The sequence below is a fragment of the Pleurodeles waltl genome, chromosome 5 (genome assembly GCF_031143425.1).
Source record: "Pleurodeles waltl isolate 20211129_DDA chromosome 5, aPleWal1.hap1.20221129, whole genome shotgun sequence".
Taxonomy (NCBI): domain Eukaryota; kingdom Metazoa; phylum Chordata; class Amphibia; order Caudata; family Salamandridae; genus Pleurodeles; species Pleurodeles waltl.
This window is the reverse complement of record NC_090444.1, coordinates 893,429,793-893,457,516: the sequence shown is the minus strand read 5'-3', so window position 1 is coordinate 893,457,516 and position 27,724 is coordinate 893,429,793. Positions and strand designations below refer to the sequence as shown.

The 27,724-nt window shown below is 44.1% G+C and overlaps 1 protein-coding gene across 1 annotated transcript in view; it reads left to right on the top strand.

Moving 5' to 3' along the window:
* Positions 1-27,724, top strand: part of GALNT2 (polypeptide N-acetylgalactosaminyltransferase 2) — a 630,213-nt gene that overhangs the window by 204,461 nt on the left and 398,028 nt on the right. Inside the window, exon 3 of the mRNA XM_069235012.1 lies at positions 27,473-27,626. Coding sequence (XP_069091113.1) covers positions 27,473-27,626 — 154 coding nt within the window. The remainder of the gene's footprint in view (positions 1-27,472; positions 27,627-27,724) is intronic.

Genomic DNA, 27,724 nt, shown 5'->3' with positions numbered 1-27,724 from the left:
CTCCATTCGTCATCAGTGTCAAATCAATGTTCAGTTGATTTTACATGGTAGATCCAGTAGCCGCCTCGGGGTTGATACTTGATGCTTCAGTCACTTGCTAGTATTTGTCCTCAGTGGTGTGTCTTCCTCCTTGAAGTGTTCCACCAGAGGTGCCCCAATTGCCACAGTTGATCTGGCTGTGATGTTGGAGGATCTTTTTTTTAACCTTTGGAATAATCTGGCAAATGTCAACTTTATGACAAGGACAGCAAATGGCATAAATATTAAACTCATATTACAGTTGGGGAATGTTTTCAACATATATTTCAAATCCATGTTCAAAGTCTTTGATGTCTAGACAATATATAGAAAGCAGTACAACCTACCTATTGATAATGACCCGTGGCTGGGGTAAGGCCTCATTAAAAATGTAGGGCTGGCGTAGTGGCCCTTTTTGTATTATTCACAGATGCACATCAAGGTTTCAAACCAATATTAATTATATTTCTTTCCAACCATACCACCGTGTCTGAATTCACCGGCAGTCAGGGCTGTATACCATTGCCCTGTGGTTCATGTCTTTCTTAGTGCAGCTGATGCATTATGCAGTCTCGCCCCAGCGGTGCTCTAATGAGTCAACTGATGCACTGGCAGTGGGTGTTCTATCTTTCTTTCTTTCACGGTATCCCTTGTTCATACTAGATTCAGTCTCCATATTTTTTGTTAGAAAGTTGGTTACATTCTTGCACCTTTTTTCCCTACAGAGCCTCTTATTTTCAAAGTATTTTAAAAAACGTAATGTTTTCTCTTGCTGTCAGCCGTGACGTGGTTATTCGCAGTTTCTTTACCTTTCAGACTGTTTGATGGTGATATCGTATTTGTATGAACTGGCTCTGTAGGTATACCTATATACATTTAGAGAAATCATAAGCTCTGCATGATTCTAGTGTGGTTTTGCATGACATAACTTAATTAGAATGCACAACATATTTACATTTATAATAGTCCACAGCGTGCATTTGCACGAGTTGCTTTGCAGCACCATGTATGGAAGTTGCTCCATCATTTTTTCCTCATATGATTTGTCATTCTTAAATATCAAAGAACCATGCCTCACTTTTCTTTCCTAGGAAGGAGCGGTTCTACATGTGACAATGCAGGCATAGTTCACCTTTTTTTTTTTTTAGCACACTCTTGTTCTTCATGCTTGAAATACTAGTAAGCCCATAGCTTCGTCTGTCTCTGAGCATTTTTGCTAACTAGTGCTGTCCTGATTTCACCTACGTTTGCTTAAATTGTTTGTGGGAGCCTAATATTTATCCACCTTGGATTCGTCATATTTATTATATTTACCTCCTACTGACTCAATCTAGTACCTATTTATGAATGCACAATTAATAGCACCATTGTGGCAAGTCAGGTGAGGGTCCTTGTGCCATTTTAGGCTAGGCTTTTCCAGCCACCTGGTGCATCATTAGATAGACAGATGGTTCTCATACTTTCTTTATAGCTCACTAACTATGTCCCTCATTTAGAACATGGTAATGACTGCACCGACGGCATGGCGTGCAGAGCGCCATATAAAGATAACAGTAGTGAACTGGCTACAAAGCAGCCAGTTCACTACTACCCACCGCCAGGCCTAAATCGTCCACTGTCCCAATGGTAGCCACTTTCGACCCAGCGGTGGAGCCTAGGCCACCGGTGGGATAATGATCCCATTTCCACCATCCCGCCAGGTAATCCCTGATGGAAAGCATACTGGTGACTCACCAGTATGTGACACGCTAGCAACGTCCCCCCCTCCATCCCTTCCAAGCCCCCGAAATCCTCCACTCTATCCCTCCTCCCCCTGATCACCCTGTAAGCCTTCCCCAAACCCCCCTCACCTCCCAACCGCCTTTTAGGCCCCCCCCAAATACACAATCATGCATACATAGACATACACACATGCATTCATACATGCAGGCACACATCCCCCTCTTCACAAACACCCCCCCCCCCCCCCCATGCACGCACTCACTCACTCACTCACAACATACCCCCCCATCTCTCCCCCTCGGGCTAAACGTAACTGTTCCATAGCGCTGCTCTGGGAGGGAACGGGTTTCTAGGATGCTGCTCTGCCGGCATTGCATCCACCTCCGCCACCGACCACCTGCATGGGCATTGGCGGCCCTCACCGACATCAATGGCGGTGAGCCTTCAGGTGTTGTAATATGGCGGGATGCCTGCCGCTGCCTCTGGCGGTCTTCCGTTGACCATCTCCACGGTTATCTGCGGGACATCCTGCCATGTTCTGAATGAGGGCCCATGTCTTTGTCCTCAGGAGGACCCTCCTTTATTGAGGTTGAAATATTGACACTTTCTAGTTTGGCATTCATTTAATGTAGGGCATTCATTGATTCTGAACTGTCGTATGTCTGGCTTTAAATTTGATCGTGCCCTGTGACTGTGCATGTATGTATATATTTGTATGTGCACTTCATTACTTCTTCACAATTTTCACTTGCACTGCATCTGTACTGGGGTGCCCTAGTTCTGAACTGTCTACTAATTTATGGTTGTTGCTTACAATAAAATGTACCTATAGTCATGATTGGTGTTGCATTAATTGCTGTTGTGGATTTTGTCCTGTACTTTATGGGGTGCCCTCTATTTATGAAAATTACTTAAAATAATCCAAATAGAGCATTGTACTTGTATACATTTGTGAAAATGGTAGCCATAATGAAAAAAAGTTGAATCATCAGTTTAATATTAGGTGATGATAAGCAATTAGCAATCGCAAAGAAACATCTGGGTCTAAAAAGAGATAAAGAAAGACCTAGCTGACCAGAGATATCCCTTCTTAAGGGTGAATTCAGTCATCCGCCAGAGGTGGCATGCTCCATCATTGCGATTGTCCTCACACTCTAACACCTGATCATGGTGCGGGCTACAACTCCCTCACTGAGAAGGAGGAGCTCTCAGGTTTTGTTTTAAATGGAGTAGATAGACACCTTATGGAGAACTAAAGGGTGGTGACATATGCAGATGTAAGGACTTCAAAAATAAGGTAACAAACCTCACTCGCCTGTAGGTATGGTTATTGTCAGCATAAGTTGACATTTTCATTTTTTTTTAATGTTGAACTTGAGCCTACAGGCCTTAGAATACTGCACGAGATGTCCGGTCATTTAAGAGTGATTCTGGGGTGCAAGCATTTCTTTATCTTCTTTGCAAATGCATTTGTCAAATGTAGTGCTAACAAATGCTGCTGAGCGTTTTTCTATATCACCTTTCTCATTGCATCCTTCATCATCATGGTTTGTCTTCATTCAATAAAGTATATAATTATTCATTTTAACCTTGGCTTGGTCTGAAATGTGTTCTCAGTGGGCAAAGGAGGTGAGCCTTCTGAATGTTAAGCGGGATTCCAGATAGCTGGTCACGAACTTCGGGCACACTTATTTCCTTTTCCTTTCACTTGGGATGGCTGCACATTCTAACTTTGCTTGTTCTGTGGAGATTTTGAATATCCTAATTGGCTAACAAAGTGGAAAATTTTCTTTTCAGTAAAGTAATAGTTGTAAGATTAAAAAGGGATGTCTGAGGATAGAGCCCCTGTGAAGCTACTTTTCATGAACTGCCATGGGCAGAATGCCCCAGCAGCAATTGAACAACCTCACAGAAATGAGAAATAGCTTGCATAATGGAGCAGAAATGGCCACCAGGATCCAAACAACAAAGACTTATGTAGTAGCAAAACAGTTGAACTTGCAGTAAGTAGTAGAAATTTCACTCATTGTGATAGTTAATTTATTCTGTAAAACTTCTGTTAAAAACATCCCAGTAATTGCTTGTAGTGAGGCTTCAATAATTGATAAAACAGGAGATAGTTTTAATGGGACGGAAAGTTATCAACGTTTGTACCATTTGGGAGTGATTTCTTTCAGGGCACCTGGGTTGCTACTCAACGTGGATGCCTGTGAGACTTCTAGCGTTCAGTCTCTTTCTGGAATCAGTGGCCAGGACCTGTCTGTTTGCTGCCCCCTTCAGCTAACAGTTTTTGCTGACACATGCAGATTGGTAACAGGTGCCTGGCTGAATCTGAGATTGTCATGCGGCAGGAGCAGCAGTGCCTTGCTTGTTAGAATGTCAGTACCATTAGGAAAGTGCTGGAGTGCTAATGTTGATGGCCTATGGTGTGTAGTTACAGATGACTCAATAACGATCTTTGCCAAACTGCTGGGAAGGAGCTGCAGTATGAGTAGCCATGATGAACAAAAACAATAGGAGCTTGTAGACAGGTATTGGAGCTCCACTGCCTGTAATCTGTGCCTGGGGCAGTCAGACTTCTCCAAATCCATCAATCTCCTTTGTGGTTCTATATCATATGTTCATGTGGCTAAGTGAAGTTTCAAGATAGGCAGTGCCATCCATTGACCATATCTATTCTTAGCCATCCAGGCACATGTTCCCATCAGCTACCCTGATCTGTGTGAAGCAATATCCTCCATGGTTGGCCATCAACATCATTCAGATTCAACGAGTGATAGGACTTTTGCCCAAATGGACAACATAGCTTCAGGGGAAAGATTTGCCTCTTCCCACCAGACAACTCACACTCACCTTTCACCATACTTTATGGACGGTTTATTATTGGCAACAAGTTTGCTAAAAGTTTGATCTTAGCTTCCCTCATGCATCTACACAACTGCGTGTTCTGGTGGGTGCATGTGCTTTGCCTCATAAACTCTTAATTGGGAATGAGATCCTTCACAAATAAAGAAAGCATACAATTATCACTTTTAAAACACTCTTGCCCTTCCTAGATAAACCTGCTAATATTATCTTTTATGTTAGAACTAACTTTACTTTTCTAACATCTTTGAAATGTGCAGTTCAGCTCCTCATTTCTTCCCTTCATCCAGCTTCATCCTTCAAACTATTGATAGTAGTTTTAAACACATCCAAAGTCTGATCGAATTGTTCTTTGAACTTGGCTTAATAAATTGAGAGGAATCCTCTAGCAGAAGCCCATCTAAGCAATAGAGGAGGGAAAAGGAAGTTATGTTTATTGTGGAAGTGTATATAGAAAGCTATTCGGGAACTCTTGCAGTGACCAAAGGGTAAATATTCATGTTGTTATAATAGACTAATGTGGCTGATTATCACAAGAGCATGATACCCCTCTATGGGGAAATTATTTTCTCCATGGATATGGCAATTTGTTTTGGAGTTGGGGATTACTCCTTGAAAGTCTTCCTGAGAATCTGATGGATGGTTTTACTTTGTCAAGCGCAGCAAGTCTCTTCCCAGTCCTTGGCACATTACATCTTTCACTCAGCTGCTGAGGTAAATACAAAAACCACTTTAAGCATACATGTTTACTACAGCAGCACTGGAGCTGCCCTGCTTAGAAACCAAGTTGTATTTCTCTTGTGCACACAAGATGAGAAGAAAACAATCCTCTCACAAAGGTCTATTAGGCCATGTTCACAAGTGGGGTCTAAATTATGATCAGTTGCCTAAAGCATACAGTGAACTGGGTGATCAAACTATGAAATGCCCCAGACAACATTTTTTCTAAGCCAAATCCGGTCAGGAATCCACTGGTAAAGAGGGTTTCTGATTATTCCTCCAGGCATCATCACCCTTAGTGGACTTTGTGTATAGGCACGTGGTTATATTGAGATGAAGTTGATTTATTTTGAACAGTGCAGGTTTTTAAGTAGACTATTCAGTTACTAGCACATAGAAAACCACGAATTATGGCTGGAAGGCTTGAATTTGATCTCAGCCATGGGGATTTACTCAGGGCTGATTTCCCGTTCATTGTTGGTTTGCCCATCACTCCACCTCAGAAAGGCACTAGACATGTGTAAATCACCCTTGGCCCTATTCCAATAGGAATAGTGCAATTTGAATCCCCATTGAACTGAACTACAAAAAATGTGTGTGTGTATACATAGATAGATAGATCACCACTGTCAGGAGCTCCAACTGGGCCCGATGCCCATGTGGGGTGAAGCACGTGCCTGAGGAGCACACTGGCAGAATGACAATGCAACTTTCCAATTTAATCACGCTCTCTGGTTGCATGTGTTTCTGGAGTAAATTACTTCATATGGAATCTGAGTGAGCGTGATTTATTTTGGAATATATATATATGACTTTGGCCCCGCTTGTTGAATCCTTACAAAAAGTTCAAAACTTATACATTGGTCAGTTCATCTTCTGTCTTGAAAGTTTCGGGGGGGGGGGGGCTAGGAAATTTCACATTAATTTTTCCATAGGACCTTTAGACACCCCCTACAGCCCGAACCACTAAATGGAATTATACCAAATTTGACATGAAGCTAGATTCTGTTCGGCAGTTTATGCTTTTAGTTGTTTGGTGCGAATCCATTCAGTAGTTTTGGAGCAATTTAAGGCTAAAACATATAGTTATTTAGGGATGCGGATCCTCAGTGGATCCAACTGTCCCCGTACTTAAATGTGATTGGCTGTCAACACTTCAACATGGAAGTGTGGGTAGCCATCTTGGGACTCCGCTTCATCCGAGTCCCAGAAATATAAGCCAAACAAAAAAAAGAAAAGGGGCCAGGGTAGAGTCACCCTGAGGGACCTGTCCGGGCTAAAAAGCATTAAAAAAAAAAAAATCTTTTTTTTTTTTTTGTGGTTAAAGTAGTCTCTTGAGCTTTTAAATTTTTTCACACCCTGGTGGGCCAGATCCCAGGGGCATTTGGGGCTAATTAGAGGAAGGGGGCGCACAGGGACTCCTCCTTGGGCTTTAACAAGCCCCAGGTCTGCCATCTCCCTGGGGCGATTAAAGAGATGGTGGGGGGGGGTTGCACTGGGGCTATGCTTTTTTTTAAAGTTGAAGAGGCCCTACAACCTCGACCACCTGTCTGGGGCAAACATAAAAATATGAGTGAGAACCACCCCCTACGTGCCCGAGGACCACCACCACCCAGGGAGAAATGCTTTTTAAAAGTGGGGGAGGCCCCTGGGGTGACGGGGGATCGAAAAAACCCCGAAGGGCCACCGGAGCTCTTCAAAAGTCGGTGTTGATCTGTAGTAACTAACCCGATACCGAACGCAAACAATACCGTCGAATTTTCAGAGATTCTAACTAACTTTCCGAACCGAAACACGGAGCGAAAAGGAACACGTCCGAACCCGATGGCGGAAAAAAAACAATCTAAGATGGAGTCGACGTCCATGCGCAATGGAGCCGAAAGGGGAGGAGTCCCTCGATCTTGTGACTCAAAAGACTTCTTCGAAGAAAAACAACTTGTAACACTCCGAGCCCAACACTAGATGGCGGGATGTGCAAAGCATGTGAATCTGCAGCGTCTCATGCCACGAACAGATGTACACTCAGTAATATATATATATATATATGTATATGTTCGATGGCATGTGTAGCTGCAGATACACATGCTATAGATAGTCCGCCATCTAGTGTTGGGCTCGGAGTGTTACAAGTTGTTTTTCTTCGAAGAAGTCTTTTTTTCGAGTCACAGGATCGAGTGACGCCTCCACTCGGTAATAGTGTGCATGGGCATCAACTCCTTTGTTAGATTGTTTTCCCACAGAAGGGTATAGGAAGGAGTGATAGAGTGAAAGAATGTAAATGTACAACCAAATTTAATAAGTAAATAAGATGTCCATGCAACTGTAAATATATACATATGTACAAATAAAAAACTGCAACAACTACAGGCTTCCGGGGAGGAGGGGGGGTGCATGTGAATCTGCAACACTACATGCCACAAACAGATGTACACTGGGTAAGTGAAATTTTCCGTTCAGTGGCATGTGTAGCTGCAGATCACATGCTATGCATAGACTAAAAAGAAGTACTTCTCCCAAAAAAGCGGTGGTTAGCCTGTAGGAGTTGAAGTAGTTTGAAATAATGTTTTAAGTGCAGCTTGGCCAACATTGGCCTGTTGCTTTGAAAATACATCGACACTGTAATGCTTTGTAAATGTATGTGGTGTGGACCATGTGGCAGCTTTGCATATGTCTGCCATTGGTATATTTCCTAAAAATGCCATTGAGGCACCTTTTTTCCTAGTGGAATGAGCTTTTGGAGTTATCAAAAGTTGTTGTTTTGCTTTTATGTAACATGTTTGAATACATGTTACAATCCATCTAGTTAATCCTTGTTTAGAGATAGGATTTCCTTTATGTGGCTTTTGGAAAGCTACAAAAAGCTGTTTAGTTTTCCTAAACTCTTTTGTTCTATCAAAGTAGTACATTAAAGCTCTTTTAAGGTCAAGAGTATGATGAGCTCTTTCATCAGTGGAGTCTGGTTGTGAGAAGAAGACTGGCAATTCCACTGATTGGTTAATGTGAAAAAGAGAAACTACTTTTGGCAAAAAGTTTGGATTTGTCCTAAGTACAACTTTATGTTTGTGTACTTGGAAAAATGGTTCGTCCAGAGTGAATGCTTGTTTTTCACTTACTCTTCTTAATGAAGTAATTGCTACTAAAAAAGCAACTTTCCAAGTGATAAATTGAATATCACATGAATGCATGGTCTCAAATGGTGGCCCCATTAGTCTTGTGAGTACAATATTGAGATCCCATGCAGGAACTGGTGGGGTTCTTGGTGGAATAATACATTTAAGTCCTTCCATAAAGGCTTTTATGACAGGGACTCTGAAGAGACAAGTATGTTGTATGGTTTGTAAGTACACCGATATAGCAGTAAGATGAATTTTAATAGAGAAAAAAGCCCAATTTGCTTTTTGTAAATGAATCAGGCAGCATACAATATCCTGTATTGATGCTTTAAATGGATCTATATGTCTGGGCTGACAGTAGTAAACAAATTGTTTCGACTTGTTAGCATAGCATTGTCTAGTTGTAGGTTTTCGTGCTTGCTTTAGAACTTCCATACATTCTAATGGAAGGTTTAAATATCCAAATTCTATGACTTCAGGAGCCAATTCGCTAAGTTGAGAACACTGGGATTGGGATGCCTGATTTGACCTTTGTTCTGTGTTAACAGATCTGGTCTGTTTGGAAGTTTGCAATGTGGTACTACTGATAGATCTAGGAGTGTTGTGTACCAGTGCCCACATGGGAGCTATGACTATCATGATGAGAGAGGTGTGATGCAGTTTGTTGACCAGAAATGGAATTAATGGGAGAGGGGGGAAAGCGTAAGCAAATATCCCTGACCAGTTGATCCAGAGAGCATTGCCCTTGGACAGAGGGTGTGGGTGTCTGGATGCGAGGTTTTGTCATTTTGCGTTTTCGCTTGTTGCAAATAGGTCTATTTCTGATGTTCCCCACATTTGAAAGTACAGTTGAAGTACCCGAGAGTGAATTTCCCATTCGTGTATTTGTTGCTGCATCCTGCTTAGTAGGTCTGCTAGCTGGTTGTGTATCCCTGGGATGTACTCCACTAGCAAGTAAATCTGATTGTGAATTGCCCATTTCCACATTGTGTGGGCTAGAAGGGACAACTGAGGTGAATGTGTTCCTCCCTGTTCCTTGAGATAATACATTGTTGTCATACTGTATGTTTATATTAAGTCTGTTTTGTGTCTGAGTAGAAGTTGAAAAGCTTTTAGAGCGAGAAGCACAGCTAACAATTCTAAATGGTTTATGTGATAAGTTAACTGCATTGAAGTCCATCCCCCTTGAATGGTTAGGTTGTTGAGATGAGCTCCCCAATCTGTCATTGACGCATCTGTTATTATTATGGTCTGAGGCACAGGGTGCTGAAATGACTGCCCTTTTATTAAGTTGTTGTGATTCCACCATTGTAGAGATTTATGAGTTTGGCGGTATAGCAACACTAGATCCTGTAATTGACCCTGTGCTTGAGACCATTGTTGTGAGAGACACTGTTGCAGTGTTCTCATGTTTAATCTTGCATGCAGTACTATTGTTACGCATGATGCCATCATTCCCAATAGTTTCATGATAAATCTTACAGTGTATCTTTGATTGGACTATATTTGTGATATGAGGTTTTGAAAAGCCTGTATCCTTTGTGCATTTGGCTAGGCTAAGGTTTTTGGGTATTGAGAATAGCACCTAGGTAAGGTTGAACCTGTGCTGGTTGAAGATGTGAAGAGGTAATTGATTGTGAACCCTAATGTGTGTAGGGTATCTATTGTGTATTGAGTGTGTTGGTGGCATTGCATAATGCTGCTTGATTTTATGAGCCAATCGTCTAGATAAGGAAAGACATGTATGTGTTGTCTTCCTAGGTGTGCTGCTACTACAGCTAGGCGTTTTGTGAAAACCCTTGGATCTGTTGTTATGCGGAAGGGAAGTACCTTGAATTGATATTGTTTTCCTGCTATTACAAATCTTGGGTATTTGCGATGAGCTGGATGTATGGGAATATGAAAGTAAGCATCTATGAGATCTAAGGCTGTCATGTAATCTTGTTTTTGTAGTAGGGGAATTACGTCCTGCAGAGTTACCATGTGAAAATGTTCTGACAGGATGTATAGATTTAGAGGTCTGAGATCCAGAATGGGTCTGAGAGCACCATCCTTTTTTGGTATGAGGAATTATAGTGAATATACCCCTGTTCCCTGTTGTGCTGTTGGAACCGTTTCTATTGCTTGTTTTAGTAATAGAGACTGCACCTCTTGCTTTAGCAGAACGTTGTGTTCTGGGGAGAGTCTGTGAGAGCAAGGGGGAATGTTTGGAGGAGTAGAAATGAGTTCCAGGCAGTAACCATTGCGGATAATTGAACGCACCCACTGATCTGTGGTAATGTTTTGCCTGTGAGAGTGGAATTTTTTCAGTCTTCCTCCCACATAAGTTGTGTGGGATTGTGGGATGTTGAGGAAGTCATTGTTTTGTGGGAGTGGTGACACTTTGAGGTTTGAAATTTGCCCCTGGCTCTAAAGTGTTGATCTCTGTAAGAGCCTCTAAATGATCCTCTTGGATAATACTGCTGGGTTTGTTTAGGCTGTGAGTTGAAGTTTGGGGTTTGAAACCTCCCCTAAACTGCTGTTTGCGAAAGGAACCCCGGTAAGGTGTGGTATATAGGGCTCCCATGGGTTTTGCAGTGTCAGTCTTTCCTGAGTTTTTCAATACTTGTGTCAACCTCAGGTCCAAATAGATTCTCCCTATCAAAGGGCATGTTAAGCACTGCCTGCTGTATTTCTGGTTTAAACCTGGAAGATCTTAACCATGCGTGCCTCCGAATTGTTATGCTAGTGTTTATACATTTGGCTGCGTCGAAGGCAGATCTAATTTGGTTATTAGTGATTGCTTGTCCCTCTTCACCAATCTGTTGTGCTCTTTTTTGATGCTCTTTCAGTAAATATTGCAAGAATTCTTGCATTTCATCCCAGTGTGCCCTGTCATACCTTGCTAACAGGACTTTGGAATTGGCAATATGCCATTGGTTAGCTGTTTGTGTAGCTACCCTCTTACTAGCTTCATCAAACCTTCTGCTTTCCTGGTCAAGGGGAAGAGTATCCCCTAAATATTGGCTATTGGCCCTTTTCCTTGCAGCACTGACTACGATATAGTCTGGTGGTACCTGTTGTATGATATAAACTGGATCGGATGAAGCAGGCTTATATTTTTCATCTATTCGTGGGGTTAAAACCCTAGCTTTGACAGGTTCCTTAAATATGTCATCAGCATATCTAAGCATACCAGGCAGCATTGGTAAACACTGGTAGCGTGAGTGAGTGGCAGATAATGTGTTGAAAAGAAAATCCTCTTCCAAAGGCTCAGTATGCTTCTGAACTCCACGTTATGCAGCTGCTCTAGAAATGACCTGAGTGTAAGCCGTAGTATCCACTGGTGGTGAAGGTTTGGACGGATAGAGATCTGGGTCATTTAGTGGTACAGGATAGGTTCTGTGTATGCGTTGGCGAGTAGGAGTCCTGCAGGGCAGAGGAGTCTGGATGGTTGGTGGAAAGAGATGTGACTGTTCTGGTAGGTGGGGCCTGAGTTGTGAAGTGCCTTGATTGTGTGTCTGAGGAGTTTGAATTGAGCACCGGTGTGTATTATAAGCCACTATATTTCCCGGATGTGTGGTGCATTGTGATTTCTTTGTGAGAGGCTTAAGAGGCTGGCTGCCAAGTTCAGGATGGTCTTAGTCTTATACTGAGTTGCTTGGTGAACCCAGCATAGAGGGTGTTCCCATAGTCCCACTTGCTGGTGGTTAGGACGTGAGTGGCAGTTTTTCCTGTGTTACTTCAGAGCCAATTGGAGATCTTCCTTTGCATTTTCAGGGTGTGGAAGCAGGGTGCAGTGATAGAATTGACTTATCCTGTTTGCAGGTTCCTGGCATGGGTTCTGGATGTGGGTCTGAGTTTGGCCGGTCACCAGTTCGAGTGGCATGGTAAGGTGTTTTTGATCACCACTTCTGTGTAATCCGTATTGAGATTGAGACTGTTGGCTTTCATCCAGTTAGCGACTTCTGTCATGCAGGAACTTGTTTCTTGTGTTGAGGGTATTGTCGGAGAGTATGAGTTGTGTGTTGTCTGCATGGCAAAGGATGTTGATGTTATCATGTGCACGGATGACATTGACCAGAGGGATCATGTATGCATTGCAGTGTAATTTTTGACCTCGCCAGATAAATCTGTTTTTCTTCCTATGCAGTATTTTAAGTGTGATGAGAGGTGGCTGGAGAGGAAGTGTTCGGAACACAAACAGGATTTTAGGGAGTGTGTTCATTTTTAAGGCTGCAGTTTTTCATTATCAAGAGAACGTGTATTGTCACTAAAGGGTTAGATATTGTATTACATGCTTTAAGAGGTTGTGATAACTTCTCAACAACTGCTACCATAAGTTATTTGCTGTTTGAGGGCCTAAATATGATTTAAGATAGTCTATCCATGTTATTGGAAGCTGTGCACTGAGCATCAACTGGTGATCCTGCAGAACAGAATGGTTTAGTAGTTATTTGTGGAGTGTAAGGGCCTCACTACGAGACTGGTGGGCTGACCGTCTGCCCACCAGACCTGTGAGGAGGAGACCGCTGCGAAGCTGGCGGACGTCCCACCCCACCACAGCCCAGTTACGATATTTCCACTGGGCTGACCGGCGGACACTTCCGTATGAGAAGTCTTTTTTTTCACCAGTCAGCCCAGTGGAAATAGTGCAGCGAGGCCAATGCTGTCACACAGAAGGTTCCCCCAGCACCCTTGGAATGCGCACTGTCTACTGTAGCAGACAGTGCACATTCTGAGGGTGCTGGGCAGGGGGACCCCTGTACTGCCCACAACATAGTTGTGGGCAGTGCAGGGGCCCCCCTTTGGCCCATGGCACTGCCTTTCCACCAGCCTTTTCATGGTGGGGACCCCGCCATGAAAAGGTTGGCGAAAAGAGGACTCGTGATCAGCACGGCGGTGCTGCACTTAGCACCTCCCTGGTTGACCACGACTCCAACGGCCACCACCCCTCTGGGATCCATGATCCTGGCGGTGGTGGCAGTCCTCTGGCAGTCGAAGCGCCAAGGTTGTAATCTGGTGGTCGGACCACCAGGAGTGGGGCGGTCTGATCGCCTCTGCGGTTTGGCGGCCCTCGGTCCACTAAACTCATTATAGGGCCTTAAGACTTACCCCCCAAGATATCACTGAATCTTTGGATCTCTTCTGTCAAGGCAGAAAGTGATTGGACTAGGTCTGTAAGCGCAACAAATACATAATCCTCAGAGGCTGATTGTGTGCAACTCTTTTCCAATCTTAACCCCAGTAATATCTGGATTAGTTCTCACATAATGACCTGTGGCTTCATGTACAGGGCAATTAACAGCAGTTACAGGAGGCAGCCTTTTTGATTCTCCTACAGAAATGGAACGTCATGGAAGTGCCACACCCTCACTCTAACTACAGGGGAACTATACCCAAACAGAATCTACTTTCAAAACTGATCTCCAAACTCAGTTACTATGAGATCTGACATGTGTACACTGTCAAATGCTTTTTCAGTAAATGCAGCAAACAATAGGGTGTTCCTTTTTAGATCTCTTTACATTATGTATGGTATGAAATATCTGCTGGGTGTTTGCACATCAGCTCTCTGGGATGCAGCCTGCCCTGGTTGGGGTCCATCAGACTTAACATATAGGAGTTCATCGTGGAGTCCAATATGTTACCGGGATTTTAGCATCAATATGATAAGTAGGATAGGTCTGTATGAACTGCTGGATCATTTTAAGTTTACCTGGTTTCAGTATGACTGCTACAGATTTCTGTGGCATAGATGGTGTGTGAGAGCACCCCTGTCTTTAAAAGGGGTTGACTGTCCTGGTGAGAATTGGTGCCACGGTCTGATAGAATGTTTTATAAAAGTATTATGTGAACCCATCAGAGTCCTGAGTTTATTGAGTTTTCGTTTAGTGTTAGTGGAAACAAATTCCTTCACTTCAGTAAATCTCTTGATATTGTAATGAGTGAATTTAGTGAGGTGTGGACCAATATTGATGATGTTACAATCATGTCCTACATGCAGGGTCTAGTAGTAGGGTCTAGTAGTAGTCTCCAATTGCCGCTGCTACTGTAACAACCTATCTGTCCTATATTTAAACTTTACTTGATTCGTTTGGAGAGGAGTTTTTGCCAACAGTTTCCCACTTTTATCGCTGCCTACATAAAATGTATTTTTAAGTCTGACCATAAAGTATTCTGCCTTATCCAAGTCTAAACTCTTTAATTCAGTGTGGGCTCTGTCTAATATATGCCACGTTCTTGGTGCACCAGTCTTTCAGTCTATTGCTTCCAGTCCCTTCAATGCTTTCTCCAGATCATCCCTTTTTTCCCTCCCTTTCCTTGTGTTTTCTAGATGAAATGGCTATCAGTTAACCCCTGATGACTGGCTTTAGAGCATTCTTAAAGGGTACACATGAATAATCTCCTGTTTTGTTGTCTAGCAGGTATTGTTCAGTTTATGTTTCTATAGCTGGGTTGTGTATGTCAGCTTGTATAATGTTATCGCTAAGCCTCCTTGGGTCTGGTTGGCCATTATTGCCTGTGAACTGCAAAATGATGGCTAGTGGTACGTATTTGGATAGTGACAAAGCTTCTGTTTCCGTGTTGTGAACTCTGCCCTATAGGAAATAATCTATATGAACACTATATGTGATGCTGAAAAATGTGTTGCCACTCTGTGAGGGATGTGGTTTTCTCCAGATGCTTTCTAGTCCAGTCTCTCTCAACCATGCTATTCTTTTCTTACTAAAGACCCCTATCAAACCGTGTTAATAGCCCGACCTGTCTTACTCATTGTTCATGGCGAAAATGTTTCCTCCTCTCAATACTTGCGCTATCTGGTGTTTGCATAATACGTGCAATAATTTGTTTCATAAATGGTTGTGGGGTTCTCACCCTCATTGGGTGCGTATATGTTAGCTAGTGTAAAATATTCACCCCCTCTAGTCTTAGACAGCATGTGAGCTCCGTGCCCCTTTCCTCACAGATTTTATCCTCAAGTTGTCCTGGAAGTTACATGAGAAGGAGTATGCCCATACTTTCTGTTTCGGTAGGTCCTCAGGACAGAGATGGTCTGTAAAAGCACATAAGTTTTAGGTCGAGCCCGCAAGTGCTTTGACCTGTTGTAAGTATTGTGGACTTTTAACCACGTCCACTGCCTGCCCATCACCCCCACTCGTTCCTGGGCTTGCCTTTATCATCATAGGTAAATGCTTTGTTTCTCCCTCCGTGGGGTGGTTTTGTTACCGCCTTGCAGACTGCCCCTCTTAGATGGATAATTGCACGATTGCCAATACATTTGACTGCAAGCTAACTTCTTTTTCTTTTGGTCTCTGCTTTGCGCTCATGCTCCTGGCGGCCATGGCGCTTTGAATCAACTCGCCTATGTCAACTGTTTTACTTTTCATTTTCAATGTAAGTGGCAAGAAAAATCCAGTTAGGAATTTACAACGCTAATAGCTTTAACTCGACCGAACGCAAGACCCACTGCATTGCAAATGCTTGTGATCTATGCAGCCATTGGGTTGAATATGTGTCTCAATTATAAAATGTCTATCTCTTTCACCTTTTCAAGCATTGGCAGTATTGCTAATCATTTCACAAGTTTGTTCGAGCGTCAAGTGTTGAGGCTTATTATCTTTACATTGAAAGTGTTGAATATAGATGTTGCAAATGCTATATTTTGGGTTTTCTGATTTGTGGAAAGCTGAAAAAACAGATGTGCAAAATCAGGTTCTTCTCAACATGCATCTTGTGACTGGGTAAAGAAGGCATTGTGTAGTATGTCATCATGAGTGAATACCCCCAACTTAACTGTATTAACTGGACTATTATGTCCATTCCAAAAAGGAACAGTGTGGTCACTCCATTGAGTGTATGCCGACCCTAGGGGATGTGTGGCGTTTCTGATGCTTCTACCCTACAGCAGCTGTCCCGCCCTCCTGGCCAAGTTCTTACACTTAAGAGTCAGGTGCCAAGGACTGCATGAGAGTAGATACTCGTTAATATCGTCATCGTTATTGTGGAGATATTGAAGTCTATTTTAGGGTAGCATCTCCTGATAGTTAATCGAGAAGTGCTTGTCTTTTTTGAGCAGTGGTGCTTGGGTCTGGTTGTAGCTCCTTTGAGGATCTGTTTGCTCTCTACCAGGCATTACTTCAGCGGATGAACGTTTGTTGAGTCTTTGAGGGCTTCGTCTGCACATTTTCCTCTTGTAGATCTAGCATTCGTCTTGCCTTTGAGATTGAGCATAGCTGAAGAAGTCTGAAGTGCCAGTGAAATATAAGACAGATTGGATGGTCCCGTCCATATTTTATGTCTTTCTCTGTCGGGAAGTCATTGACAAGTTTTAAGTTCCTGTTTTTGTGAGAGTAATCAATGAGAGGTCTTAAAACAACATTATCCTGTGGCCCCAAAAGACAGTAAAACCTATGTCTTGTGCCTTTCAGAGTATTTCTAATTTGAAATGTAGTTTGGAAGACAGGCTAGAATTACAGGAGATCTTCTGTTTTTCCCCCAGTACATCCTGCTGTGTATATACCCTGTGTTGTTTAATGTCATTTTTGTCATCACTGGCTAGCATCTGCTGGAAGCGACTTAGCATGTATTGTTTGACATCCAGTTGTTCTTTGTTTATAGGAACATCTTATTCTTATGCTCTATCGGTGACAGAGGGTTTCTAAGTCTTCCTCATGGGTTTGTACATCTAGATGCTTCTTTCAAGGTTAGTACCTCTTGCTGTTGCATTTCAGTTTCTTTGTTGCAGTCTGTACTAATGTCTTAGAGAACAGATACCCTGTTGCCAATGGTGTTAAGATTTTGTTTTACATCTCCTTGGTTAAATCTTATTTTGCTGTAGATTCATTGTCAGGGGTTCAAACAGCAACTCCATAAATGCCCTTGTGAGTGGCATTCTTCTTTTGGAGTACCAGTCCACTGATGAGCCTGCAGATGGCTGGGACATCAGTCCTTTTTTTTGTTAGGTTGGTCAGGCTTCAGCATTGTGGATCTTGTCAGCATGTCTCTAAGATTATGGCCATTTTTGCTTTTGCTTGTGCACCTGTCTAAGGCTAGGGGTGGAATCTACCACTGCTGTTCTTTTCAGAGTGGGTTTCTCAGTCTAGGCTTTTCACAGAACATATGCCTTTTTTTCCAGCAGGTCTCGCTTATGCACCCCAGCCTTATTGGAGTTTTGTGCCCCGAGGAAGTCTTTTTGCCCTTGTAGGAGGCTGGCCTGGTTTGTAGTGGGTACCTTCGGTACTTACACCTTATACCAGGTCCAGTTATCCCTTATTAGTGAAATGTGGTAGTGTTCTAGCAGCTTAGGCTGATAGAGGTAGCTGAAGAAGAGCAGCTTAGGCTGAACTAGGAGACATGCAAAGCTCCTGGAATACCACTATAGTTACACAGTACTTATACACAAGTAAAGACACTACTCGCTGTTATTAAAAATAAAGGTAGTTTATTTGGGTGACACAAGGCCAAAAATAGCTTAGAGGCAATACTCTTTCTGGAGGTAAGTATTATACACAATATATACACTAGACACCAAAATAAGGTAAGTAATTAGACATAGGCTAGTGCAAACAATAGGAAATGCTATAGAATGCAATAGGAGAAAATAGGTCTAGGGGCAACACAAACCATATACTAATAAAGTGGAATGCGAATCACAAATTCCCCCTCAAGACAAGTGTAGTGTGTAGATAATCGCTGGGAGAGCAAGAATACCACAAATGTGAGTAAAATACCCCACCCCAGAGCCCAGGAAAGTAGGGGTAAAGTACTGCAAGTTTCCTTAGGACACACTACAAGTCATGATTAGAGTTATTGCAAGAACCAAGCAAGACTGCAAGCAACAAATGGTGGATTCCTGGACCTGAAGACCTGTAAAGAGAGGAGACCAAGTCCAGAAGTCGCAGAATATTCCAGGAAGGACAGGAGCCCCTGCCAACATAGAAGAAGGTGCAAAAGAGGAGTCTCTGGTTTGAAGAAGACTGCAGAAATGCACCAAGGGAAGATGGTTGCGGGTTCCTGCGTGATACAATGGATGTCCCACGTAGAGATGTTGGATGCAGGTCAGTTTCGGCGCTGGATTCGTTCAAAAAGACTTGGTTCAAGCAATGTCGCGGATTGCATCAAAGTGGTGCTGCCTGGACCCAGGAGGGACCTGGGGGCCTCAACTCAGACTGAGGAGGTAGAGGGGCCTCCCAACACTAGAGGGAACCCACAGATGACCAGGCAGTACCCACGGAGGTCCCAGGACATGGGGATAAAGAAAGTGCAAATTGCGGTTGTTGCAGCACTACAATAGAAGGTCCCACGCTGCCGGAGGACAACTCAGCGAGTTAAGCGTCGCAGGATAGAATGCTGGGGACCTGGGCCAGGCTGTGCACGAAGGATTCTTGCAGTAGTGCACAGAGGACTCAGGAGGTGAAGATGACGCAGTGCACAGGGGTACTGTCGCAAACGGGGAAGGCGAGCTCTTAACTCCTTCCTTCAAATCTGGACAGCAGGACCTTAGGACAGTCTGTGTCGAAGGATTCTTGCAGTAGTACACAGAGGACTCAGGAGGTGAAGATGACGCAGTGCACAGGGGTACTGTCGCAAACGGGGAAGGCGAGCTCTTAACTCCTTCCTTCAAATCTGGACAGCAGGACCTTAGGACAGTCTGTGTCGAAGGGGTCCACCACCTGTGTTCCAAGGAGCACGCTCGTTGCCAAGAGAGGAAACCAAGAGAACCGATCATCGTCTTAGAAGGTGCCTGCTGGAGTAGGGAAGTGACTCCGTCACTTCACAGGAGATTTCTTCGGTCCTTCTGGTGCAGGGTGAAGACAGGCAGTCCCCAGACCGCGCACACCGTGGAAACTGTTACAGTTGTTGGCTGAAGCTGAAGTTGCAGAGGAAAAGTATCCCTTCTGGAAAATTTGTTGCTGTTACAGCGGTTCCTGGAGCAGTCTGCGGTCGATCCGAGGTCAGAGGATGCAGTAGGAGTTGCAGAGGATTCCTGATGGAACCTTGCAAGCAGAATTCGAAGAGAAACCCACAGGAGAGACCCTAAATAGCCATGAGAGGGGGATTGGCTACCTTATCAGATATGGACCTATCAGGAGGGGTCTCTGACGTTACCTGCTGGCACTGGCCACTCGGAGGCCTCCAGAGTGTCCCCACACCCTGGAAAACAAGATGGCTGAAGTGTGGGACACACTGGAAGAGCTCTGGGCACCACCCATGGGGTGGTGATGGTCAGGGGAGTGGTCACTCCCCTTTCCTTTGTCCGGTTTCGTGCCAGAGCAGGGACTGGGGGTCCCTGAACCGGTGTAGACTGGCTTATGCAAGGAGGGAACCATCTGTGCCCTTCAAAGCATTTCCAGAGGCTGGGGAAGGCTACCCCTCCCCAGCCTGGAACACCTATTTCCAAAGGGAGAGGGTGTAACACCCTCCTCCCAAAGGAAATGCTTTGTTCTGCCTTCCTGGGACTGCTCAGACCCCAGGAGGGCATAACCCTGTCTGTGAGGTGGCAGTAGTTGTAGCTGCAGTGCTAGCCTCAGAGAGCTAGTTTGGCAGTACTGAGGGTCCATGGTGGAGACCCCAGGATGCATGGAATTGGCTCCACAATACCAGATTTTGAATGGAGGGGGTGGGGGGCAATTCCATGATCTTAAACACCTTACATGGCCATATTCGGGGTTAACATTGTGAAGCTACATATAGGTATTGACCTATATGTTGTGCACGTGTGTTATGGAGTCCCCGCACTCACAACGTCCGGAGAATTGACTCTGGTCTGCATGGGGACACCTTTGCTAGTGCAAGGGTACCCTCACACTAAGTAACTTTGCACCTAGCCTTCAGTAAATGAAGGTTAGACAAATAGCTATCTTATCAGTTACTTAAGTGCAGTGAAAATGGCTGTGAAAGAGTGTGTGCACTATTTCACGCAGGCTGCAGTGGCAGTCCTGTGCAAGGGTTTGTCTGAGCTCCTTATGGGTGGCAAAGGAAATGCTGCAGCCCATAAGAATCTCCTGGCACCCCAATGCCCTTGGTACCTAGGTACTATATACTAGGGACTTATAAGGGGGGTCCAGTGTGCCAATTGAAATTGGTAAATGAAGTCTTTAGCCTATGGTGACAAATTTAAAAGCGGAGAGGGCATAAGCACTGAGGTTTTGGTTAGCAGAGCCTCAGTGACACAGTTAAGCACTACTGACAACCCACACATTAGGCCACAAACTATGAGCACTGGGGTCCTGACCAGCAGGATCCCATTGTGACAGGCAAAAACATACTGACATACAGGTAAAAAATGGGGTTAACATGCCAACAAAGTTGGTACTTTCCTACAGAAATGGCCCAGTCTGAAACTGCTAATATAATCAGGTAAGCCAGGACCTCTCAAAGTAGTTAGTCTAAGTGAGGACCTGCATCCCCACTGTAGGAAAGTACCATCTTGCCTGGCATGTTACCCCCATTTTTCACTGTATATATGTTGTTTTAGTTGTATGTGTCACTGGGACCCTGGTAACCCAGGGCCCCAGTGCTCATAAGTGTGCCTGAATGTGTTACCTGTGTAGTGACTAACTGTCTCACTGAGGCTCTGCTAATCAGAACCTCAGTGGTTATGCTCTCTCATTTCTTTCCAAATTGTCACTAACAGGCTAGTGACCATTTTTACCAATTTACATTGGCTTACTGGAACACCCTTATAATTCCCTAGTATATGGTACTGAGGTACCCAGGGTATTGGGGTTCCAGGAGATCCCTATGGGCTGCAGCATTTCTTTTGCCACCCATAGGGAGCTCTGACAATTCTTACACAGGCCTGCCACTGCAGCCTGAGTGAAATAACGTCCACGTTATTTCACAGCCATTTTACACTGCACTTAAGTAACTTATAAGTCACCTATATGTCTAACCTTTACCTGGTAAAGGTTAGGTGCAAAGTTACTTAGTGTGAGGGCACCCTGGCACTAGCCAAGGTGCCCCCACATTGTTCAGAGCCAATTCCCTGAACTTTGTGAGTGCGGGGACACCATTACACGCGTGCACTACATATAGGTCACTACCTATATGTAGCTTCACAATGGTAACTCCGAATATGGCCATGTAACATGTCTATGATCATGGAATTGCCCCTTCTATGCCATCCTGGCATAGTTGGCACAATCCCATGATCCCAGTGGTCTGTAGCACAGACCCTGGTACTGCCAAACTGCCCTTCCTGGGGTTTCACTGCAGCTGCTGCTGCTGCCAACCCCTCAGACAGGCATCTGCCCTCCTGGGGTCCAGCCAGGCCTGGCCCAGGATGGCAGAACAAAGAACTTCCTCTGAGAGAGGGTGTGACACCCTCTCCCTTTGGAAAATGGTGTGAAGGCAGGGGAGGAGTAGCCTCCCCCAGCCTCTGGAAATGCTTTGTTGGGCACAGAGGTGCCCAATTCTGCATAAGCCAGTCTACACCGGTTCAGGGGACCCCTTAGCCCTGCTCTGGCGCGAAACTGGACAAAGGAAAGGGGAGTGACCACTCCCCTGACCTGCACCTCCCCTGGGAGGTGTCCAGAGCTCCTCCAGTGTGCTCCAGACCTCTGCCATCTTGGAAACAGAGGTGCTGCTGGCACACTGGACTGCTCTGAGTGGCCAGTGCCACCAGGTGACGTCAGAGACTCCTTGTGATAGGCTCCTTCAGATGTTGCTAGCCTATCCTCTCTCCTAGGTAGCCAAACCCTCTTTTCTGGCTATTTAGGGTCTCTGTCTCTGGGGAAACTTTAGATAACGAATGCAAGAGCTCAGCCGAGTTCCTCTGCATCTCTCTCTTCACCTTCTGCCAAGGAATCGACTGCTGACCGCGCTGGAAGCCTGCAAAACTGCAATATAGTAGCAAAGACGACTACTGCAACTCTGTAACGCTGATCCTGCCGCCTTCTCGACTGTTTTCCTGCTTGTGCATGCTGTGGGGGTAGTCTGCCTCCTCTCTGCACCAGAAGCTCCGAAGAAATCTCCCGTGGGTCGACGGAATCTTCCCCCTGCAACCGCAGGCACCAAAAAGCTGCATTACCGGTCCCTTGGGTCTCCTCTCAGCACGACGAGCGAGGTCCCTCGAATCCAGCGACTCTGTCCAAGTGACCCCCACAGTCCAGTGACTCTTCAGTCCAAGTTTGGTGGAGGTAAGTCCTTGCCTCACCTCGCTGGGCTGCATTGCTGGGAACCGCGACTTTTGCAGCTACTCCGGCCCCTGTGCACTTCCGGCGGAAATCCTTTTGTGCACAGCCAAGCCTGGGTCCACGGCACTCTAACCTGCATTGCACGACGTTCTAAGTTGGTCTCCGGCGACGTGGGACTCCTTTGTGCAACTTCGGGTGAGCACCGTTTCACGCATCCTCGTAGTGCCTGTTTCTGGCACTTCTCCGGGTGCTACCTGCTGCTGAGAGGGCTCCTTGTCTTGCTCGACGTCCCCTCTCTCTCCTGGTCCAATTTGCGACCTCCTGGTCCCTCCAGGGCCACAGCAGCGTCCAAAAACGCTAACCGCACGATTTGCAGCTAGCAAGGCTTGTTGGCGTTCTTTCGGTGGGAAAACACTTCTGCACGACTCTCCACGGCGAGAGGGATCCGTCCACCAAAGGGGAAGTCTCTAGCCCTTTTCGTTCCTGCAGAAACCTCAGCTTCTTCTGTCCAGTAGAAGCTTCTTTGCACCCGCAGCTGGCATTTCCTGGGCATCTGCCCATCTCCGACTTGCTTGTGACTTTTGGACTTGGTCCCCTTGTTCCACAGGTACCCTAGATTGGAAATCCACAGTTGTTGCATTGTTGGTTTGTGTCTTTCCTGCATTATTCCTCTAACACGACTTCTTTGTCCTTAGGGGAACTTTAGTGCACTTTGCACTCACTTTTCAGGGTGTTGGGGAGGGTTATTTTTCTAACTCTCACTATTTTCTAATAGTCCCAGCGACCCTCTACAAGGTCACATAGGTTTGGGGTCCATTCGTGGTTCGCATTCCACTTTTGGAGTATATGGTTTGTGTTGCCCCTATCCCTATGTTTCCCCATTGCATCCTATTGTAACTATACATTGTTTGCACTGTTTTCTAAGACTATACTGCATATTTTTGCTATTGTGTATATATATCTTGTGTATATTTCCTATCCTCTCACTGAGGATACACTCTAAGATACTTTGGCATATTGTCATAAAAATAAAGTACCTTTATTTTTAGTATAAGTGTGTATTGTGTTTTCTTATGATATTGTGCATATGACACTAGGTGGTACTGTAGTAGCTTCACACGTCTCCTAGTTCAGCCTAAGCTGCTCTGCTAAGCTACCATTATCTATCAGCCTAAGCTGCTAGACACCCTATACACTAATAAGGGATAACTGGGCCTGGTGCAAGGTGCAAGTACCCCTTGGTACTCACTACCAGCCAGTCCAGCCTCCTACACCCACTTAACAGGAGATCACAAATGTTAATCCGTGTGAGTATTTTTTCGTACAGCAGGGTCTTTTGGAAGTTATCAGGCATGATTACAGTGTTGCAGGGCCTTATCATTGGAATTAGTCAGTCAAGTTCCTGTTTGTAAAACTTCTTACCCTTTTGGCTTCATGCAGTTTGGATTTGAGCCGTTGTGCTCTGCTACAGTGCCTAGCCAGTACCCATATTCCGCAGTGGGCTATTTAGCGCACTAGCTGTTATCCATCTGACAGGTCAAAGTCGGATCCCCTGGCGTGATGGTCTGTTTATGTAGTTCTCAAGAGGTGGTACATTCAATGTTTTGCATCATTACATTTTCCAGATAGTCATGTGTTTGACTCTCTAGGCCCGGGGCCTGACAGGGGGAATCCGGCCCGAGTTTCACCACCTACTCCTGGCAGCAGTCTTCACTCCCTCCACAAAGCTGCATGTCTTCAGGTGTCCTCCCCGCACAGCTTCTGACCCATTTTCCGGTTAGCTAACTTCTATCTGTTTTGTAGTCTTGTTGGGTCAGGCCTCTGATTTGACTCTGTTTTTTGCCCTAGGAGCCTGTCTAGGTTGCACACTTCTCCATCGCCACCAGGTAGATCCCTCAGCCTTAGGCGTACCTTTAACATGGCACCACTTGTGGCTATGCCCGGCCTCTGGCACTCCGACCCCAGTCCCAGCAGGTTTAGGTGCAAGATTGTCTGGCCTCTTGAACTATGCTTCGCCCACCATTTTGGTAGTTGCAGCCTCATGCAACTTGATTCCTCCACAGTGGACTCACCAGTGCACTGTCCGCAGTGTCTGCCGATGTTTAGCAATTCTCACCTAGTCTCCCACATGGTTTCCATGGTGCCTGGGCCCCAGTTATCAGCATGTTCGTCCTGTGCTGGCGGAGTGCTGTTAGGCGTGTCCTACTCGGTCACTTAACTTGGCCACACCCTGATTTGCTCTGATTTATAACTGTTCAGCTGTCATCTCCTTTTCTCTGGCAGTGCAAAAAGAGACATATGATCTCAATACGTTTTGCTATATTTGAAATTAATGAATAAAGCAAAAATTAATGAAATTTTGCATCCAGGTATGATGATTCTGTCAATCCAGAAATGACAACTAAAAGTATACAGTAGGTTTAGCCAGAATAATACAGGTTTTATTAATTATTTTCTTCAATCTGACCAACATGGCATATGAAAGCATCTCCAGATGTGTTAGATTCTTTGGCTTTCTGGGTGAAGTATATTGTGTTATGACTAGACCTGCCTGTGGCAGAGCCCATAGACTGAGGATAGCATGCCTTCTGATCTACAGAGACACTGATTTTTCATCTGTGCAAACTAGCGCTCTTTACATATGGAAGCATAACATTGTAAACTGCTCAGTAATCCTACGTAAAATATTTGAGCAACAGAGGCCTACACTATGATCTATTCTTTATGATCTAATTAACACTAGTAAAGACACTTTGCTGAATAGCAGAATTGCCTACCAAACTTCCAGGTCTGATCTTCACTCTGTGATGTTCCAAACGAGGCAATTGTAAAAGGCTGGAGGATTTCTTGAAGCAACAAGGAGTGATAAGAGAAGCGACTTTTAACTCTTGCCCTATTCGCAAATTCTGCTCCTCCCTCTGAAGTTGTACATGTGTGCATATTGTCTCTTTGTATCCTGTTTTCAGTATGGGCCATTGCCATATAGTGCATGTCTTAATTTCTACCGTCCACAATGCTGCTACAAAGTATTTTTTTAAAACAGAACCATACTGTGTATTTTATTTATTTATTTTTCGCACACAAACGGCTTTCAAAGATTTATTTATCAGTCCCACCACAGATAGTGGTGGTTAACCAGTGTTCAGTGAGATGATGTATACTATGTATAAGGATATTCCATTTTCTTCACATGCATATTAAACCCTTTTAAATGAAAGAAGAAAATCATTAGTAGAAACCATTGCTTTGTTCCTGAGGCTGTGTTTTCTTCTGGCATTCCTTAATCTGTATTCATGGTGGTTTTGTTTAGAAAATAAACCTATATATTATGTAATGAATGCTGAGCAAAACATATTTGGTAGACGTCTACATGTCTGCTTTGTAACAATGAAATATTGGATGTCGGCATCCAAATTATGTGTGGATTTTGTGGAGAAAAATGAAAACAAAATCCACTAAGACAAATTTCTTAGTCGATCATAGAGAATACTCGTAATTTTGGTCATGGGGCCTATAGCACCAGGTTTTAGCTGTCACTCTGCAAAAGATAAAGCACTTTTACTGCATCCATCCAAACGTTTCTCTGTGAGTGCATGTGTTGGGTGGATGCAATTTGTCACTCTGTGCACACCTTCACCCTAAAGAACTGTAGACTTTCTTAGTAAATGTGATGTCGGATTTGGTGGGGAATTCTATCAAAATTTATAGTTTTAACTTAGTGTGCTGTTGTACATATTCGTATCACATTCTGTTTTTTGTTCCTGTCTTCCTGTCATGTGGTGGTAATCATTCCTTGTTCTTTCTTCTGCCATTTTCACTAAAGGAGACAACAAAGAACTTTGACACTACAACATGCCCTTTGCTGGAGAGCATATGTCCGCCTTATAGTAAATGTTTTGCCCTACTGTAAAATTGAGGAAGTGCTTTGATTGTTGATCACATAATCCTTTTGAAGGTGATCTAGCTGGTTTACCATAGTGACCTGTGTCATTTAAAATTGCTTGGTATAAAATAAGAGATTGGCAAAATTTCCTTTACGATGTCTTAGCCTGAAATACAGAATTTCAAATGATGTGACAGTGCCTAGATCCCTCAGCAGTCCTTTATGGTGGGTTGTCAGGGTAAATGTTACTTATCTTTTTAAAATCCTCCATACGTCTACGTGTATAGGACACCTCTACTAACACTCTTCTGCTGTCATGCACAATAAAGTATTTTCTTACTTGAACAATCCCAGATTGCACTGTAGCTTCTAAAAAAAAAAAAAAGGCAGGAAGGTGCTATACAAACTCTACAATATAATACAATGAAATATCAGTAGTTCACTGTTTTTGTAGACCTACAAGACCACGGTGCACTATTGTAAACTCATTTGATTCCCTTATTTATCTCTTTTGGATGGAGTAATCTAAAAGTCACATTCATGAACAAAGCCCTGGGTTTTGTATTGAGAGAGAAGGTATTGTGCTAACACTTTTCAGAGGCATTCAATATGTTTTTCACTGAAAGGTCACTAGTTAATATTTGCTGAAGCCGCACACTGCATCAAGTGATTGTTTAGTGAATAGTTCTCTCTAGCTCTCCTCCGATTGTAACTTGAGTCCCAAAGATGTAGCTTAAGAACGGGAGGAGTTTTATCTAAATTCTGCTCCTGTTTGCTTCCAAATTTACTTTGGAACTTCATAATTTAAGGTTACACCATCTGTGACATTTTCAGAACTTGGCTCTCTAGCATAGATGTTCATTTTGAGGCGTTCATGTTTCTTCAAATTTTTCAGATTGGGTTTGTGTCCTTTACTTACTTTTAATTCCATGCAATATAGTTTGAACATCACATTTATTTTGTATGAAGTACAAGGCTGTTGTACAATCAGGAGCTATCATGTGTTTTGTTTGCACTTTCTGTTTCTGCAGGGAAAGTACGGTGGCAAGACTTTAATCAGGAGGCCTATGTTGATGTCACTATGGTACGACCTGGTCAGGACCCATATGCACGGAACAAGTTCAATCAAGCAGAGAGTGACAAACTGCAGATGGACCGAAGTGTTCCAGACACCAGACATGATCAGTAAGTACAGAAGAGCAAAAGGGCAGTTCCTTTATGCTAAGTGCGTAACTTGGAAATTCAATGTATCCGTTATCTGACATGGTGCACTGTCATTGCAA